Source organism: Mustela lutreola, chromosome 1, assembly GCF_030435805.1.
Source record: "Mustela lutreola isolate mMusLut2 chromosome 1, mMusLut2.pri, whole genome shotgun sequence".
NCBI classification, from domain to species: Eukaryota; Metazoa; Chordata; class Mammalia; order Carnivora; family Mustelidae; genus Mustela; species Mustela lutreola.
Genome location: NC_081290.1, coordinates 213,533,667 through 213,551,144, shown reverse-complemented (window position 1 = coordinate 213,551,144; position 17,478 = coordinate 213,533,667). Strand labels below are relative to the sequence as shown.

Genomic DNA, 17,478 nt, shown 5'->3' with positions numbered 1-17,478 from the left:
TGGCCGGGAGGCAGAGGCCCTAACGGCCTCGGAGGCCGCGCGGCGGGCGGGCCCGGGTGGCGGGAGCGCGGCGGCGGGCGGCGGGGCCCCTGGGGGCGGGCCGGGCTGGGGTTGACCCCGGCGTTCCTGCTCCCGGGGCCTCAGACCTCTCGGGAGAGCGCGGCGCGGCGCAGGTAACCCGCCCTGGTCCCCGGGACCCGGTTTCGACCCTCCGTCCTCGACCTCGCTCCTCGGCCAGGCCCGGGGTACCCCTACAGGCCGGCTGCTGCGCTGGGGGGCTGGACGTGAACCGTGCGCAGTCCGGGGGGCGGGGGCGCGCGCTGGCGGGGAGAGCCTCGGATGTCCCGAGGGGAGCGCAGAGCGCAGAACCCAGAGCCGGGTCTCCCCGAGTCAGCAGGTGTAGGTTCTAGCTTTGTGGCCTTGGGCAAGTCAACTAGCTTGTCTGTGCCTCAGTTTCCCTGACGTTAAAGTGAGTGATTGGAAGAACCTGCAAAATCAGTTTACTCATCTGTCTGTTCTGTCAAGTTTTCCCTCCCCATCCCTGCTACGCACCTCTCCGCTCCACAGAGTCTCAGAGCCTCTCTTTAAATTCCTTTAATTTGGAAATTATGTGAGCTGGGAAGCCTTCCTCTTCGTTCTACCATCTTGAATGCTATTTTAGTGGCTTCAATTCAGTGATTCAGAGCAGCTGAAGTTCTTCTCAGTACTTTGTCCACTTATCCTCATATGTTGTTGTTGTAATTAAAACTTTGTTGCTTGGGAAAACTTTTTTTATCTTTCTTTTCTTTTCTTTTTTAGAATTTAGGCAAGTACTAACATCCAGATAAGCAGGTGCCCACGAAGCCACTGAGGAATTGTAGGATTTATATTTTTAGGCAACTCTTAATCCGTTTGTCCTAAATCTCGTGGTATATTCATTCTAACAAAGCCCAGAAAGGGCCAAAGAGAGAATTTACTCAAATAAAAGGCAAACTTTTAAGGGACAAGAAAGTTTGAGAACATTTAGCTATAACTCCTCTACAGCAGGAATTGTTTTACTCATCTCTTGTGATGAGCGCTTTGCAAGGTACCTGGCATCAGGCTGTTCTTCAGAAAATAGCCAGTGAACGCTCGTTTCAGCCAATACCACCTATTTCAACTTATGACTAAGCCGATGTCATAAATACAGGGGAGGGATTTTTAAAAAGGCCCAAATTTCTACATTTTGTAGAATCAAGAGCTACTACCCTTGGAGAAGCACACACACCATGGTTTGCCAGTAGTAGAATTTTCCTGTTTCAAAGGTTGATAAAGTAAGCGTTTTAGTAATCTAGATCATTTTCCCCCTAACAGATTAAAAATCAAGACACAAACCAGATGCAACAGTTTCTTGACATGGAGAACCAAACCCATAATGCGATGGGGTAAGTGTTGATTGAAAATTTTCTGTTTAATAAGTAAGTCTTTAACTATCTCCTAAACTCTCAGATAATGAATTTTGAAATTGGAATATTAATAGTAGGATGTACCGATTAGTATTGGTGAGGTAGATGGAGAAAAATTCAAGTGATTCTAATCAAGAACCTATGGTGTGAATCTCTCCAATTTTGACTATGGGTCTGTACTCGAAAATCACCATTTTCCAACTTTTAGTGAGTTTTTCTGGTGTTTTACGATGATGGCTGCCCACAAAGGCCAATGTGCGGGCTCTTGGGTTCCCAGCATGTCCCACCCAGTTCATTCCTTTCTTGCTGCACTGAGTATCCCAGGTTTCCCTCCACACTTGCCCTTAAGGCTGAGCTCAGTCTGTAAACATAACCTCATAACAGATTTGGCCAGTATAGACTCCAAACTACAGAGAACAAACTGATGGTCACCAGAAGGCAAGTGGGTGGTGGGATGGGTGAAATAGGTGAAAAGGATGAAAGTGTCTTTATCATGAAGAGTGCTGGGTGATGTATAGAACTGCTGAATCACTCTATTGTATACCTGACACTAATATAACAATATGTTAACTATCCTGGAATTAAAATTTTAAAACTTAATAAAATTAAAAATAAAAAGATTTGGGGGTACCTGGGTGGCTCAGTGGGTTAAGCCTCTGCCTTCAGCTCAGGTCATGATCCCAGGGTCCTGGGATCAAGCCCCACATTGTACTCTCTCCTCAGCAGGGAGCCTGCTTCCCCCTCTCTCTCTGCCTGCCTCTCTGACCACTCGTGATATCTCTCTGTCAAATAAATAAATAAATAAAATCTTAAAAAAAAAAAAAAAAAAAAAAAAGATTTGGCTTCCCATACAACAATAAGAACTGGATATTTTACCAAAGGTTTCATGAAGAGATAAGGAATAAAATTTGTATAGCGTTCCGCACTGTAAAAAATTAAATTCCCTTTCACAGATATCTTGTCCCCACCCCTTCCATGCCACCAGTACCACAAAGGTTTCTTTTCCTGTTGTTTCATTAGTCAGCTGGCCACTGGCTAACCCCAAAGCTGGGGACTGGGAAGCGGGGGCAGGTGAGGGGTGAACATGGGAGGGACAGTGGGTAGGAGTGGTGCTCTAGTGCCTAATCTTGACTGTGTCTGACTTGCACTCGTCAAACCACTCCAATAATAAATCCTTTCAGTTGTTCTGCTCAGATCATGACTTTGACATCAGGCTAAAGGAAAGCTGCACAGGTCTGGGTAAGAACAATGGTCAGTTTTCTAGATCTTGCTGCACACATCTTGCAACAGCCTGGCTGGGTACTGTTCTCATTGTATAACTAAGAAAATCAAATGTGCTTGTTAGACTCGAGTCTAAGGTCTTATAATAAGGAGACCCCAAAAATACAGTGGTTTAAATAAGATTGAAGTTTATTTCTGTTTCATGGACAAGTTTTGGGATAAGTAGTGCAGGACTGGGAGGGCAGCTCTGCCATCCTCCCTGCATGATTTTTATGTCTGGACCCGAAGCAATGGCTTCAGCTTCCAACCCTGTGCTCCTGCCAGAGGGAAAGGGCAAGGGCAAGAGGAGAGGAGATTTGGGTCCTTTTTGGAATGTGTCCTGGAAATAGCAGGCCTCACTTCTAGCCATTTCCTGTGGGCCAGAACTTGATCCCAGAGCTACAGCTAGCTAGCTGCAGGAAAAGATTGGGACATGTGTTCTCTAACTGAGTAGCTCGATGGCCAGCTAAAGTCTAGGTGACGAAAGAAGAATGAATATTGGCAGTTAGCAGCCTTTGCTATATTTCTGAGCTCAGAAAGGTAGAAAGAAAGAGAAAGAAAGCAGCAAATTGCTCCGAATGTACAACTGGTTGATGGAAAAGCAGGATTTGAATTCAGATACATGTGGCTCTAATCCCTGCAGGCTTTGCTACACTGGAAATGGGTGGCAGTGAGATGTGGGAGCAGCCTGCCTACTATGTGCAGAAGAGCCAGGTTAGAATCTGGGACTGAACGGGCATTAGGTCCCTGATGTGATGATGGCACTGAGGGCTAAGAGGCAGACTGAAGGTCTTAAACCTTCGGTTGGTACCAGATACCTCTTCACTCCTGCAGATCTGAGGCCATGGGGACTGCTGTTTGTCTTCATTCTTTCTTTCAGGGGGAATGTGTATAATATTGAATGCATGGCAAGCACAACATTAAGTCTCTTGGTTTATACAAAGATCAATAAGAAACAGACCTTAAAGAACTTAGAATTGGTCGAGAGTCATAGAGCTTGTCTGGGTACAATGTAACTGCAAGCCAGAAGTGAATGAGAATCACTAGAGGTTTCCATGAGGAACTACCCTACTCATCCCAGCATGCATGGGACCAGACGTTGTCTACCATGGTCTACAAAGCATGGGGAGCCAGGTTGGCTTTGCTTCTGTCCTTCATGCTATTGAGATAATATGTAAAAATCTAGATCATAAAGACAATAAAACCTCATGGGGGCATGTAAAAGAGCAAACCATGTCACCTACATACACAGTAATATTTTGTGGCACGACTTCATCTAACAGATATCTAGAGTCTACTATAAGCCATTGACTGGTCTCAGCACAAGGAAGAGAGCAGTGAACAAAACAAGGCCACTCCTCCAAGGGTTAGTGGGAGATATGAAATGTTTCACATGGTCATATGAAGAAAAGCAAAGCAGGCTAAGGTTGGGAGATTGAATGGGATGATCAAACAAGGTTCCTGGTAATGTGGTATTGGAGCAGAGCTTGTATTGGGCAAAGAGAGCTCTGTAGACAGTAGGAACAGAAAGTGTGAAGGCATAAGGAGGGAGCTTCTGCACAGAACACTTGTTGGGTGAATCATTATTTTCTGACACTTGGGTTAGCACAGGGTTTGATTTTAATTTTAAATCCATGATTCCCCCGATTATAGGTGTTTACATTTCTGTTGTATTAATCAACCTACACTCCTTCTAATCAAAACATCCATATCTGAGTTTGTCCTTTCCGTTTGCTTTTAGAGTGTGTGCCCAGAACATAAATTACTGCAGAATGAACGAAAGGTCTATTCGTATTGGGCCTGTTAAAGAGCACTAAGTCTAGATTTTGCTTTGTTTCTGTTTCCTTCTTAATTTCTACTCTGACTAGCTTGTCCTTATATGATTTCTCTTACTTATCTTTTTCTCCTGATTTTTGAGTTGAAAAACCTGGTTCAGTTATTCTTATGATTTCTGAATTTTATGATTTCTTTAAGTAATAAAAGCATCAAAACTCAAGTTTCTCCTGAGTACAGCTCTGCTGTGGGCCATACTATTGGTGTTTCCACTCTCATTTCCTAAATAGTCTGGTATTTCAACTTGGATTTCCTCTGTGACTAATTTGAAATATTTAAGACATGTAACTTCCAAGGGTGGGGGGGTAATTATATTTTTATTACTATTACTTTTTAATCTCACTACTGCCACTGTGGCCCATCCAATATTCCAGTTTTGTTTAGCGTGTTCTTATAATCTATTGCATGATCAGCTGTTAGAAATGTCCTTTGGACATTTGAAAACTCATGTATATTCTGTAATGCTTACATAAAAATGTTAACAAATTTTCACACAGGTCATCTGACCTTTTACTATGTTTAAATCATGTTTTTCAAATCCATCGTTACCTTACCTTTTGTCTATTTGATCTGTCAAATTTTAAGAAAGCTCTTTACCATTTTGTAGTTTTGTCCAATTCTTATATTTGAAACGGTTTTTGTCTGGTGTTTTGTCTACCATTTTATTCTACGAATGAAATCTGAAACAGATTTCAGTGTTCTGTTGCTTAATGCATTGAGGTTCATGGATGTTGTATCTTGATGCATTACATGACGTAGTTTTATGAAAGAACTCACAAGTATAGGTTCATGTGTTTTTTTGTTGTTGAAATTCTGCTTCGCTTGATATTCATCTTGCCACCTCCCTCTCCTTCGTTTACTTTAGTCTGTCATGTCCTTCATCATCCCCTTTTGTAATGGAAGAAACTCAGTCTTTTCCTTTCTCTTGTAGGGAGAAACCAGTTCTTCTCTCCTATGTCTTTCTTCCCTGTGTGCCTTTATCTTCACAGAGAACACTTCACCTCTGACACTTCTGGTCATCAAATGTGTGGAGGTTTTCCCCGACCGAGCCATTGTCTGTGTTCCCCCACCCCGGGTGTTGTACAATTTAACACAATTCTGACACTGCCTACCTGGAGATGGCACGGGGCCACACAGGGGAAGGGCTCAGCCCCACAAGACTGCTCCTGCTGCCACTTTAGATGCCAGGAGCAAGCCCAGGTTGCTGCCTATGCTTCGGGCCATTGTAGATAGGACATTCCAGTGCCCCCCACCTAATTTGCCAGAGCGGTTCACAGAAGGTGGGGAAACATGTTTACCAGGATGAAGGAGAAAGGCTACAGATGAACCACCAGATGGAAGAGAGGCAAAGCAAGGTGTGTGGGAAGTCGTGCTTGGCTTCCAGGCTCTTGCCAGGCGGGCCAGCCTCCCAGCACTTCCTGTCTTACTTGACCCAGAAGCTCTCCGAACCCTGTTGCTTTGGGGATTTCTATGGCCACTCCATCGGATAGGCCTAATGGACCATTAATTCCATTTGCAGCCTTTCTCCCTTCTCAAGAGAATGGAAGGTGGGGCTGAAAATTCCAAGCTTCCAGTAATGGCTTGGTCTTTGCAGTGACCAGCCCTCAGCCAGGAGACCACCCAGTATTGCCTCATTAGAATAAAAGACACTCCTATCACCTGGGAAATTACAAAAGTTTCAAGAGCCCTGAGCCAGGAACCCAGGTCAAAGACCAGATGTTAGAGCAAAAGATGCTCCTGGTGCTATTATCACTAAGGAAATGGCAAGGATTTTAGCAGCACTGTGCCAGGAATCAGGACAGAGACCAGTCCGTATTTTCTATCATCTCACACTCTTGTTTTGAAATTTTTTATATCATATTGTGTTTCTTGTAAAGAACATATGATTAGATATAAAAATATACCTCAATTGGAGAGTCTTTGCCATTAAAAAGAGGATTTATTTACTTATTCATTTATTTACTTATGCTAATATTTGACCCATTTTGATTTCCCCAAACTTACTAGTCTGATCTAATCTTCTTTTTCCTCATTTTCTCTTAGAAGCTTTACATCCTATTTTTAAGGATTTTTACATCCTATTATTTAAATAAATAAAGCTTTTATTTATTTATTTTAGAGAGACAGAGAGCCCAAACAGGGGGAGGGGCAAAGGGAGGAGGAGAAGCAGACACCCCACTGAGCAGGGAGCCTGAGGCTCTCTTTCAGGTTTGTTCTTCCCTCCTTCCTTTCTCTCTCTCTCTCTCTCTCTCTCTCTTTCTCTCTGTATGTGTGTGTGAAAGTTTATAGGATTTCTTTTTATCCTTCGAACTTACAATTTATCAGGAAAACTTTCTAGGTATGGATTCTTTTGCAGTAATCCTTCACAGCATTTGGTGAACTCTTTTACACAAAAGATTCAGATCTCCTCAACTCAGTGACATTTTCTTCTATTTCTTTGGTTAATGATTCCACACTCTCTTCTGTCAGTCTCATCTCCTAGAAGGATCTGATCTTTTTCTTTTCTCTTGTAATTTCCATTGTTGTCCTGGAGGAATTTCTTGAGTTTTCTCACTTTTATTTCAGCACTGACTTCATGTTTTTACTGCCTCTCCTGAGATCTTTAGTACCAGCAACCATGCCAGGACCTGAGCCAAAGTCAGAGGATTAACTGACTGAGCCATCCAGGCACCCCTAAAGGACATTTCTAAAAAGGAATTTGATCAGAATAAAATGCATTAAGTAATCCTCAGCTCAACGAAATGCATATATAGAGTTCCAAAATGTATGAATTCCAGAGTGTTGCTTTTAAGAAATGTTTTTTTCCCTTGTGTAAGTGGATTCCCCTATAGTGGCTTACTTCTTTAAAATATCTTTTCTAACTGAAACAGAACATTTATCCAGATCTTTCTTTGTTGAGTTACACATATATATAGTTTAAAAAGTCATTTGGTTTCTTATCACTGTTATCAAAAAACAACAGTCTCCTGTTGCCTCCCCATTTTTCCATTCCCCAGAGGAAATTCTTCTGGCAGATTATTTTGGTATTTATCTCCGTATCTCTATATAACATGATTATTTTGCTACTTTTTGATTTTTCAGTTTTAGGCATTATCTATTGATGCCCATTTTGGTTACTTTTCCTGCCTCCACCACTTCATCCCCACCATATACAGAGTCTCACACACACACATATACACATACACACAGTCCCACACATACACATACACAGTCATACAAACACACATACACATATGTACAGTCCCACACATACACATACACAGCCACACACATGCACATACACGGAGTCCCACACACACAGTCCCACACATACACATATACAGTCATACACACATACATACACATAGTCCCACACATACACATACACAGTCATACACACAGTCCCACACGTACACATACACAGTCCCATACATACACATTCATACAGTCATACACATACATATACTCCCACACACGTACATTCACACAGCCCCATCACACGCATACACATATATCCAGTCACACACATACACATACGCAGTCACAAACATACAGTCAGTCACACACATACACACAGTCCCACACATGCACATATACACAGTCCCACACATAAATATACACACAGTCACACACAAACAGACACACACACACACACACAGAGCCATACTTCTTATTCTTCCATCCACCCAATACACCCTAATTCTGATTTCATCAACATTCCCTTTGCCTCGTTATGCCTTTATAAATGCTCCTCACCTCTGAGACATATTGCATGCTGTGGCGACTCTTCCTTTCTTATAGAATGTTTTGTTTTCTCCTGGAGTTAAGAATTCTAGAAACTTAGCTATAATTTTTAAGTTTTCTTCTTCATGATTTCCTTCCAAAAATGTCTTTCTGTTTGCATTTGACCTAGTTGCGTGAACTGCTTTCCTCAAACGTCTGTAATTGCCGGCTGCTCACCCCTGTGTAAGATGGCAGAGTCAAAGCTGACAGGAAACTCCAATGTATACAGAAGCTGCTCATTGACAGGGAGCATCAAGGCATGTCATCAGCCCCATCTTGTTCAGTCTCTGTCTCAGGCTGATCAGATTCTAGAGAACACTCTTCTAAATTCTCCGGCTTAGAGGGTGTAAATTGGGCTGCCAGCACTTACCTTCTACTTCACTGGGTTGCTTCTTGGCTTTTCTTTGCCGGCTACCATTATCTTTACCCTTGTAGGTTAAACATATCCCTTTGCCTTATTTTAGTAGGATTTGGGAAGGAAAAATATTTATGTTCATCTGTCTTCAACCAAAAGTCTCATTTTTCTCTACTAAATCATTTACTCTATTTTTTGATTCTGTGACTTACATCTTAGTCATTGATCTCGTTCATAGAATCTTATCAAATCCTTCCTAAAAATCTGCTGCATGATCTGCCAATTTTTTTTTAATCTGCCATGAAAGTCATATTTTCAAAGAGCCAAGGCAGATGGATAATAAAGCATAAACTTCTCACATCTAATTCAGAAAGATCTTTAAAGCAGTACTCTGTGTGTGCATCTTTAACCTTTTATGTGTTCTTTCCCTCTGAGATGTGTTAATTCATAATCACAACTTTACTTTCCCAATTTCTTAGTTTAATACAATTTTAATTATAATTTGTAAAACATTCTAGTGTAATTAATATATTAACAGTTTAATAAGTTGCAGTAAAATATTCTTTTTTAAAGATTTTATCTATTTTTTTGAGGGAAAGAGAGCACAAGCAGGGGGAGTGTAGAGGAGTAGGGAGAAGCAGGCTCCCGGCTGAGCAGGGAGCTCAATGTGGGGCTCCACCTCAGAACCCTGAGATTATAATTGAGCTGAATATAGCCGCTAAACTGACTGAGCCACCCAGGCACTCCTAAATTGTTGTGATTTATTCTTTTTCACATTGAAAATTCTTTTTTAAAATATGATTAATTCTCTTGTCTTCTGAATGGCCCCATTATTCTCCTTCTACTCTTTATTCCCAGCCACACATATTCCTTTCCAGAGTAATCAAATCTGGTAAATTGTACTTCCCGGTTTTTCTGAAGAAGAAACAAAGTGAAATAGACCTAGGGTAAAATCCTGATATTTTACTTTGAAGGTAGATCCTGAAATGTTAGATGGTACTTAGTGCTTATAGGAATTCACTGAGTGATTTTGAAAGGGAGGAAGAAACTGGGAAGGGAAGGAGTGGGGGTTGGGAGAAGGGAGGGAGAGAGCAGGGAAGAAACAAAGGAAGGGAAAGACTCCTTTGAGAGACAACTCAGCTGCTACTGAGTTTAGGCAAAGATTCAAAACACCACCAAGAAGGAAAACATTTGCATAAACTTTTTCCAGCACAATTTTTAAGTGAGGTTAATTGCAGTAACGTACACCATGGGTGAGGCACAGGGGCCGTTTAAAATCGGAAGTCACTGGAGGGCATGGAGGAAAGCAGTGACATTCTCTGACTTAGCGTTTTAAAACACTTACTCCGGTTACTCTGCGGAGAAGAGACCACAGCACTGCAAGAGCAGGACGGATAGACAAGCGAAGCCATTGTAGTAATTCGGGTGGGAGATGACAGTGATTGGGATCAGGTTGGTAAAGTAGTAATAGAAACAAATGGGTACATTTTTTAAAGATTTTAAAAGATTTTTAAAGATTTTATTTATTTATTTGACAGAGAGAGAGAGAGATCACAAGTAGGCAGAGAGAGAGAGGAGGGAGCAGGCTCCCCGCTGAGCAGAGAGCCCGATGTGGGACTCGATCCCAGGACCCCGAGACCATGACCCGAGCTGAAGGCAGTGGCTTAAACCACTGAGCCAAGTGCTGACAATATTTAGAGATCGTGGATTGGATATGTGGTGTGCAAGAGATAGATGGGCATAGGATGATGCAAGACTCTTTACCCACCATCTGGAAGGATAAGACTGTCATTTATTAAAACAAGGAAGACTAGAGAAAACGCAAGCTTGGTTTGAGATGCCTGTTACACATCCAGCTGAAGATACCAAATCATTAGCTATGTATACAAGTCTCTGTGTAGCTTTCTGCTTCCCCACCCTCAGGGTGGGGCTTTTTTGTTTGTGGTCCCCTTATGACCACAAGATGGCTACCTGCCCCAACCATTACATCTCCTTCCAGAGTGGGAGCAGAGCAAGGGCAATAGGGTAAAAGCAGAAGAGCGCACACCAGCATTTTATTTTGGCTTCTTCCAGAAGCCAAAGCCCCAAGAAACAAGGATTTGGATGCATGTGGTTTCTTTGGGAGATGAAAAATGTGGTGTATTAGTTTCCTCTGACTGCTATATGACAAACATGGTGTAAAACAACCAAAATGGATTCACTCACAGTTCTGGAGTCCAGAAGTCCAAAGTCAGTATCCCTGGGTCAACATCAAGGCATCTGGAGGGCTACATTCTCTCCAGATGCTCTGGGGAAGAATCCATTCCTTGCCTCTTCTGGTTTCTGGTGGCTTCTGTCAGCACTCCTTGGCTCCTGGCCGCATCTCTCTGACCTTTCAAGCCAGCATCTTCACGCCCCTCTCTGGTTCATCTCCATATCTCTTCTCCTGTGTGTGTCCCATCTTCCTCTGCCTCTTTCTTAGGGCACAAGCAGATGATCTAGGCTAATCTCCCAACTCAAGATCATCAACTTATGCCAAGACCTTTCTTCTAAATAAAGTAGCATTTATTTACTTATTGCAGACTTTCAGATGTGATATCTTTGGGGATCGTGTTTCGGCCTACCACCTATAGGGACAGGGAAGTGAAATAAGAAAGGGCAAGTTATGAAACCAGCTACCACTGAGAGTGATTGAAACAAAACCTACTGGGGAGATTCTGGAACCCAGTCTAGAGCGCAGTCTAGAGCACAGCCCTTTCTCCCCATCCAGGGAGAAAGTGAGTATTTACATACCAATAACTGACATTCACTGGTTGAGGATTGCTTCCGGGAGGGCTTTAATTTCCTGTTACCTCTGGCCTATCACACAGGTGGCACAGAGGACCCTAGTGGCAAGAAGAGGGATTCAAGCAAAGAAATGCAGGTTCTGTACCCTGGAAATCAGGCTGAGTGCCCCCAAGTGGAAAGTATGAGCGATGCATAGGCACAAGGACCACCACTCTAGCTCTCTTCTAAAGAGCTTCAGGGCTATTACCTCTCACAGGCCAGATTTTGTTGCATGGCCATGCCTAGCTCCAGGAGAGACTGGCCAATGTAGTTGTACTTTTAGCTGGACACATTTCCACTCTGAGTAACACTGGAGATCTGTTATGGAAGAAAGGAAGGGTGGATGTTGGGTGCAGGCACCTATCCAAGTAGGAGATAAGAATGGAATCAGACAAGTGATAAGGATGACTCAGACCAAGTTCTTACCACTGGACAGGGTGAGAAGTGATCAGAATTTAGGGTATATATTGGAGGCAATGCCAATAGACCTGTTATTCTGGGGGTTGAGGAAACACGAATCTCAAGTCATGAGGGTTTGGATCTTGAGCTGCTATAGCTGCAATGCCAATTAAAGAGACTGAGTGGACTGGAGTGGGAGCAGGTCTGTGGTGTGGGGGTTCAAGTGCTGTTTTGAATATGAGAAGTTTGAGATGCCTATAGACGTCTTGTGGGAATGTTGATGTTGAATGGTAGTTGGATATTGAAGTCTGGAGCTCAGAGCTCTGTCTGCAGAGAGAGATTTGGAAGTTATAAGAATAAGCAGGCATTGGACGGTTCATTTCCAACATTCAGGAACCAGCATCTTTTTTATTTTCCTAATATTGGAAAAACAAATTTTATCAATGCTTAGCTAATTCTTTGCTGTTAGGATCCAGTGAACTAGCTGGCTCTAGTTTTAAATAAAAAAGGGGTTAAGTGGCTACCCTCCTTTGTACTATCACTGCAGTCTTTCATCAGATAGACCTTTTAGCAAGAGGGAGTTTTAATTGTCCCAGAGATTGGCTTATAGAATCCAAACTAACCTATATATAGTTTATTATTAATCATATCATGGTTCTCCATATTAATATGAAATGTGTCAGATATATAAGTTTATGGAGATAGTTTGGTTATTTGTATTTTTAAGTAATTATAAAAATCACCTGCAGAAAGAGGGTTGGTATTTGCTAATATTTCAGCTATCCTCTTCTATTATTCAGTGTGTGAGCCAAGATGTTACTCAGAAGAGGAGTAGTCATTATAGAAAAAGTTTTTAGAAAAAGTTTAACTGTAATACAGGTATTTACAAGATCTTCCATTCTTTTTAGAACATAAAAGCTGTTAGATATTAAATTTGTATATATCTAGAATTCCTTTTTTTTTTTTTAAGGATTTTATTTATTTATTTGACAGAGAAAGATCACAAGTAGGCAGAGAGGCAGGCAGAGAGAGAGGAGGAAGCAGGCTCCCTGCTGAGGAGAGAGCCCAATGTGGGGCCCGATCCTAGGACTCTGAGATCATGACCTGAGCCAAAGGCAGAGACTTAACCCACCGAGCCCCTGTATCTAGAATTCTGATAAAACATTGACAGGGACTTGAAAGCTATCACATTGCATTTTATTTCTGTAAATGTCTCTCTTTGATGATTTTGATGAAGGCTCTAGAATAAAGCCTTGATAAGTACATGTAAGCATGCTTTTGAGGAATGTAGGGATTTCTACCCCTCCACATTCCAACATTAAGCTTATTACAGATGAGTGAGAAGAATAGACTAAGAATAAGCCACCATCTTAAATATGCAGTAAAGATAGGCGTTGTAAAGCTGGTAAGTCAGCACACAATAGTGATGACAGTAAATAGCATTTTTTGGACAATGAGAAAAGTGCTAGAGAAAAGCTATTTTTAGCTATAATTTGGTAGCCAATTTTGAAGGAAGGCAACTGTGAAATTGTGATGGAGGAGTCATAAAGTAGTAAGCCTTTCACTTTACTGTCTTGGGGGAACAGTCAACTATAGAGCAGGTTGACATCACAGATATGTCTATGAAAGTGGGTTCTGGGGCATCTGGAATCTCTCCCATTTGGTTCTATTTAAGTTTCTGGGGTGGTACAGTATTTGATATACAGAACAGGGTCTATGAGCCACCACAGAAAAGTTAAATTATATTGGTATGACTAAATATATAGCAATATAACTAAGTAATATATAATAATATATATTATATATAATAGATATAATATATAATATAATAATAATATAACTAAGTAATATAACTGCTTCATTTTAGAAGAGTTTCATTAAAATATCTTGAAAAATTAAGACCTGATATGATGGTCTATATTACCCATCAACCTTTTGGAGACTCATTCTCTTAGACTCTTCCATGTTGCGGAACATAGTCTTCTCTTTCTCTTCAGCTTATGCTTTCCTTTCTCAATCCCTCCACTTCCTCCACAATGATTTCCATGTTTGTTTTTCAAACCCCCTCTTCTCTCTCTCAAACCCAAGATCCATTTCTATTCTGACATCTCTTACGTCCCCAAATGAACTCACTTTGTTTTTACAGACCTCTTTTTCCATTTCTATTTTCCAGATTGATGATGGGTAGGCAGGTTGTCCCTACATCCCCCTTGGCCCAGAACAATCACTGTTTTATACCTTTGTCCTGGCATAATTGTCATGAGTGCCTCTTCCACTTTCAAAATTGTCCTGGTTTGGATAATAGATAATATGGTCACCATAGCCGTCTGTCTGATGAAGGTCTGCCTTTGTAAGGACCAGCACGTAAGCCCATACGTGAAAGGACTTTGGAGTAACCTACATGTCCATGTATCTTACTCTAGCTCTTTTTACTCTGAATGACTCTCTACTTTCCATTCTCCTGCCCCCCCTACACTCTGGCCACCTACTACCATTTTAAGCCATCAGCTTTGTATTTTGCTCTCTTCACATATTTTGACTCTAGTCCCCTCAGACTAGTACATCACCCTGCAAATCTCAGTGTGTCCCCTTCCTTCTGGTTTGAGACCTCTCTCCTGACCGCACAATCCTTCTCTTGGGAATTACCCCCTGGGGATAAACCCAGTAGTCAGAGCCAAGTTTTATATGTCTACAGTAGTGTATCAGCCACAATCCACCTACTTCTTAAAGCTGGAAGACTCAGAGGACTTTTTTCTTTTTTAATGCCTCCACCAACTTTTCTAAAATTGGAAAAATAAGACCTACTTTATGGAATGTTGTGAGGATCTGTAAGAGGAAGAACAGGAAAGTAATTAGCGTAGTGTTAGTCAGCATTTGACTATGGGAAGAAATGAAACTATGAATAGTGTTAGTGCCCAGCTCTGTGGAGAATGCTAAACTAAGCCTTTTGTATTTCATTTTGAAGTTCATTAAATTTAGGAGAAAATACTGATTCTGTGGAGACCAACTTGCTCTTAATTATCCCTGAAAAACTGAAGAAGGGAAGATACACCAGTAGATTAGTCAATTGAATTTCAAAAAGGAATATTAAATTTGACAGAAAGCTGAGCTGGATGTAAATCTGAGTTTGACTAAGTCTTCAGGAAGATTCTGGAAGGGATTATGGGTGGCTTGTGAGCATCCAAAGGAGGAAGCAGTGACCCCAGGACTCAGCACAAACACATACTAGATCAGCCGGGCTCACGGGGCTGATATACCGGTGCATCAGGGAGCTTATAGATAGAATCTTACTTGGGCTTTGCCATATTATTTTACAGGGCTTTTCATGACATTTTTATAGGGGGAAAAAAGAGAAAAGATTATAAATTTAAATAAGTGGATTAGAAACTTATTATAAGAAAAGAAATAATCACCTGATCCCTGTCACTCTGACGAGCTTGGTAGTGGAATGCCAGAGAGCCCTGTCCTCTGTCTTGTCTGGTGTGATATTTTACAGTCACTTGTAGGAAAAAAATGTATTTATATATGAAACAACTAATGCTTTGCTTATCAGATCTGCAGATGACACAAAACTGAGAGGTATAGTGAATATATTTTCTGACAAACAGGATCCCAAAACATAATAAGCTCCTTGAGGAAGGCTTCTGTGGTAACCCATCTTGTCCAAGATTGTATTTAGTACCTTTGCTTTCTAGTCCCCGAAGAGCTGCACGTATTCATCAGTCTTGTATTGTCCCTGCCTTGCAGGTGTCTCTATGCACAGGTCATGTGTCTCTGTCTTCCCAGTTCCTCACACAGCGGGCAGCAGTCCCTGAATGGATGTTTGCTTCATTAACGAACCAGTGATGACAACACACGTTGAGAGGCTGAAACTATCACAATGAAATGTAATAAGGATAAATATAAAGCTCTGCCCTTAGAGCAGCCCCCCACCCCCCAGGATGAAACAAGCACAAGATAGTGGCTTTGTTTGTAGCATATGTGAAAAAGGTGTTCGGACATGAATAAACTCACCTTGAAATGGTATTATATCACTGCTTTGCCTTTCCCCTTCCCAGATTCAAAGCTAAGGTGATCTTTATCTGCTTGAATAAAAATGCATAGCACCAAAAACAGGATGTGAGAACCCCTACCTAAACTGGTTAGACAACACCTGGGGTGTTCTGTTAAAGTTCTGAATGGTACATTTCAAGGAGGAATCAACACAGGAACTCTTGTTCAGTAGAGAGCCACCAGGATTATAAAGGGTCTGAAAATCTTAACGTAGTCATTCACTTTTTCATTCATTCAACAAATGGTATGTTAAGCATCTAGTATTTTCCAGGCAGTATAGTAGGTAGTGAGGGGTGAAGAAAAAAGAAATTTCCACGGGCAATTGGAGGAAATAAAGATACTTGTGGACATAAGCAAAGACCACCCAAATGAGAACAAAAGAAGCCTATTTATTCAAAGCTTGCTATTGCAAGGGAGTCAGCAAACATCACTTACATTTGGCAGAGACTTGAAGGCCAGTGGGAAAGCTTTACAGTAAACAAAAGAGAAGGCTTTGGGCATGCTTTCTTTGGATGGAGGTTGTTACAGGGAAGATGGAGGCAGGATTAGTAGAAGGGGGGTGTTCTATATGATTAGTTTGGGGACTGTATTTGACTTTCTCCAGTTGGTCCTGAGTTGGAAGTGGGGGCAAAAATTAAGGAAGCCATCAGTCATTGACCGAGTCCTGACCATTCTAGGACTATTGCTATAGAAGTTGTGGGTAAGTGTTCTGGCCATTGTCTGTAGGAATGTTCAGTATCTACTACTAAATACTGAGAAAACCTGGAAGAATCTGGAGGTACAGATAATGTATTTGACATATTAATAACTGTATTCAAGTACTCAAAGGTCTACTGTGTTGAAAAGGCACTTGTTCTGCATGGTCCTAATTTATCAAATTAGAACCAGGGGGTGAAAGAGCTCTTCAAAATAAGAAAGAACTTCTTAAAACTCATTGCTATCTGGCTACAATCTCAGATAGCGGTTACCTGGTAAAGGAGAAATTCAGACCTAGGCTGGTTGACCTTTTGGCAGTGATACTGTGAAACAGATCACAAGCCTTGGCATTCACCAGGATCACCTGATATCTTTGCTAGCGATGCAGAATGACCTCTGTTCTAGATCTGCTGAATCTGATCAGCAGGGCATCATAGATGATTCTCATACGAAACATTGTGAAAGACGTGCAAACACTGGGTGGGTAGTTGGACACGGTGACTTGTAAAAGTCCTTCCAATCTGAGTATAATATCCTGATTTTTGCATGGCATAGTCATAGTCAGGAAAGAAACCATACGCTCCTTTATTTAACAATATTGACTGAGTGGCTTCCATTATGTTGCTCTCTACTTTTGGCCTATATTTTAATTCCATTGGCATGGTACATTCCTACATGCTGAGCAAATAATGATGAAAAGGACTCATTTGTTCGTTTTTCAAAAATTTATTGAGTATCTGCTATGTGCTGGAGCACTGTGCTGAGCTCCAGTGAGATGGTGATAAAATGGCCCTTTCAGAGCTTACAATAGCAGAAAAACAATATAATTATGGCAAAGGTGATACACATTGTTATGAAAAGAAAATGGTGTGAAAACGATTCTTTTTGTTC

General features: G+C 41.4%; 1 protein-coding gene across 5 annotated transcripts in view; it reads left to right on the top strand.

Moving 5' to 3' along the window:
• DEUP1 (deuterosome assembly protein 1) overlaps positions 1-17,478 on the top strand; it is an 82,177-nt gene that overhangs the window by 759 nt on the left and 63,940 nt on the right. For 4 of the 5 annotated variants that reach the window (XM_059186691.1, XM_059186684.1, XM_059186668.1 and 1 more), the window contains exons 1-2: positions 19-173; positions 1,333-1,403. In XM_059186691.1, the coding sequence (XP_059042674.1) occupies positions 1,357-1,403 (47 nt within the window). In that variant the 5' untranslated portion in view covers positions 19-173; positions 1,333-1,356. Of the gene's footprint in view, positions 1-18; positions 174-1,332; positions 1,404-17,478 lie in introns of those variants that run through there. The other variant, XM_059186674.1, reaches the window with a different exon arrangement.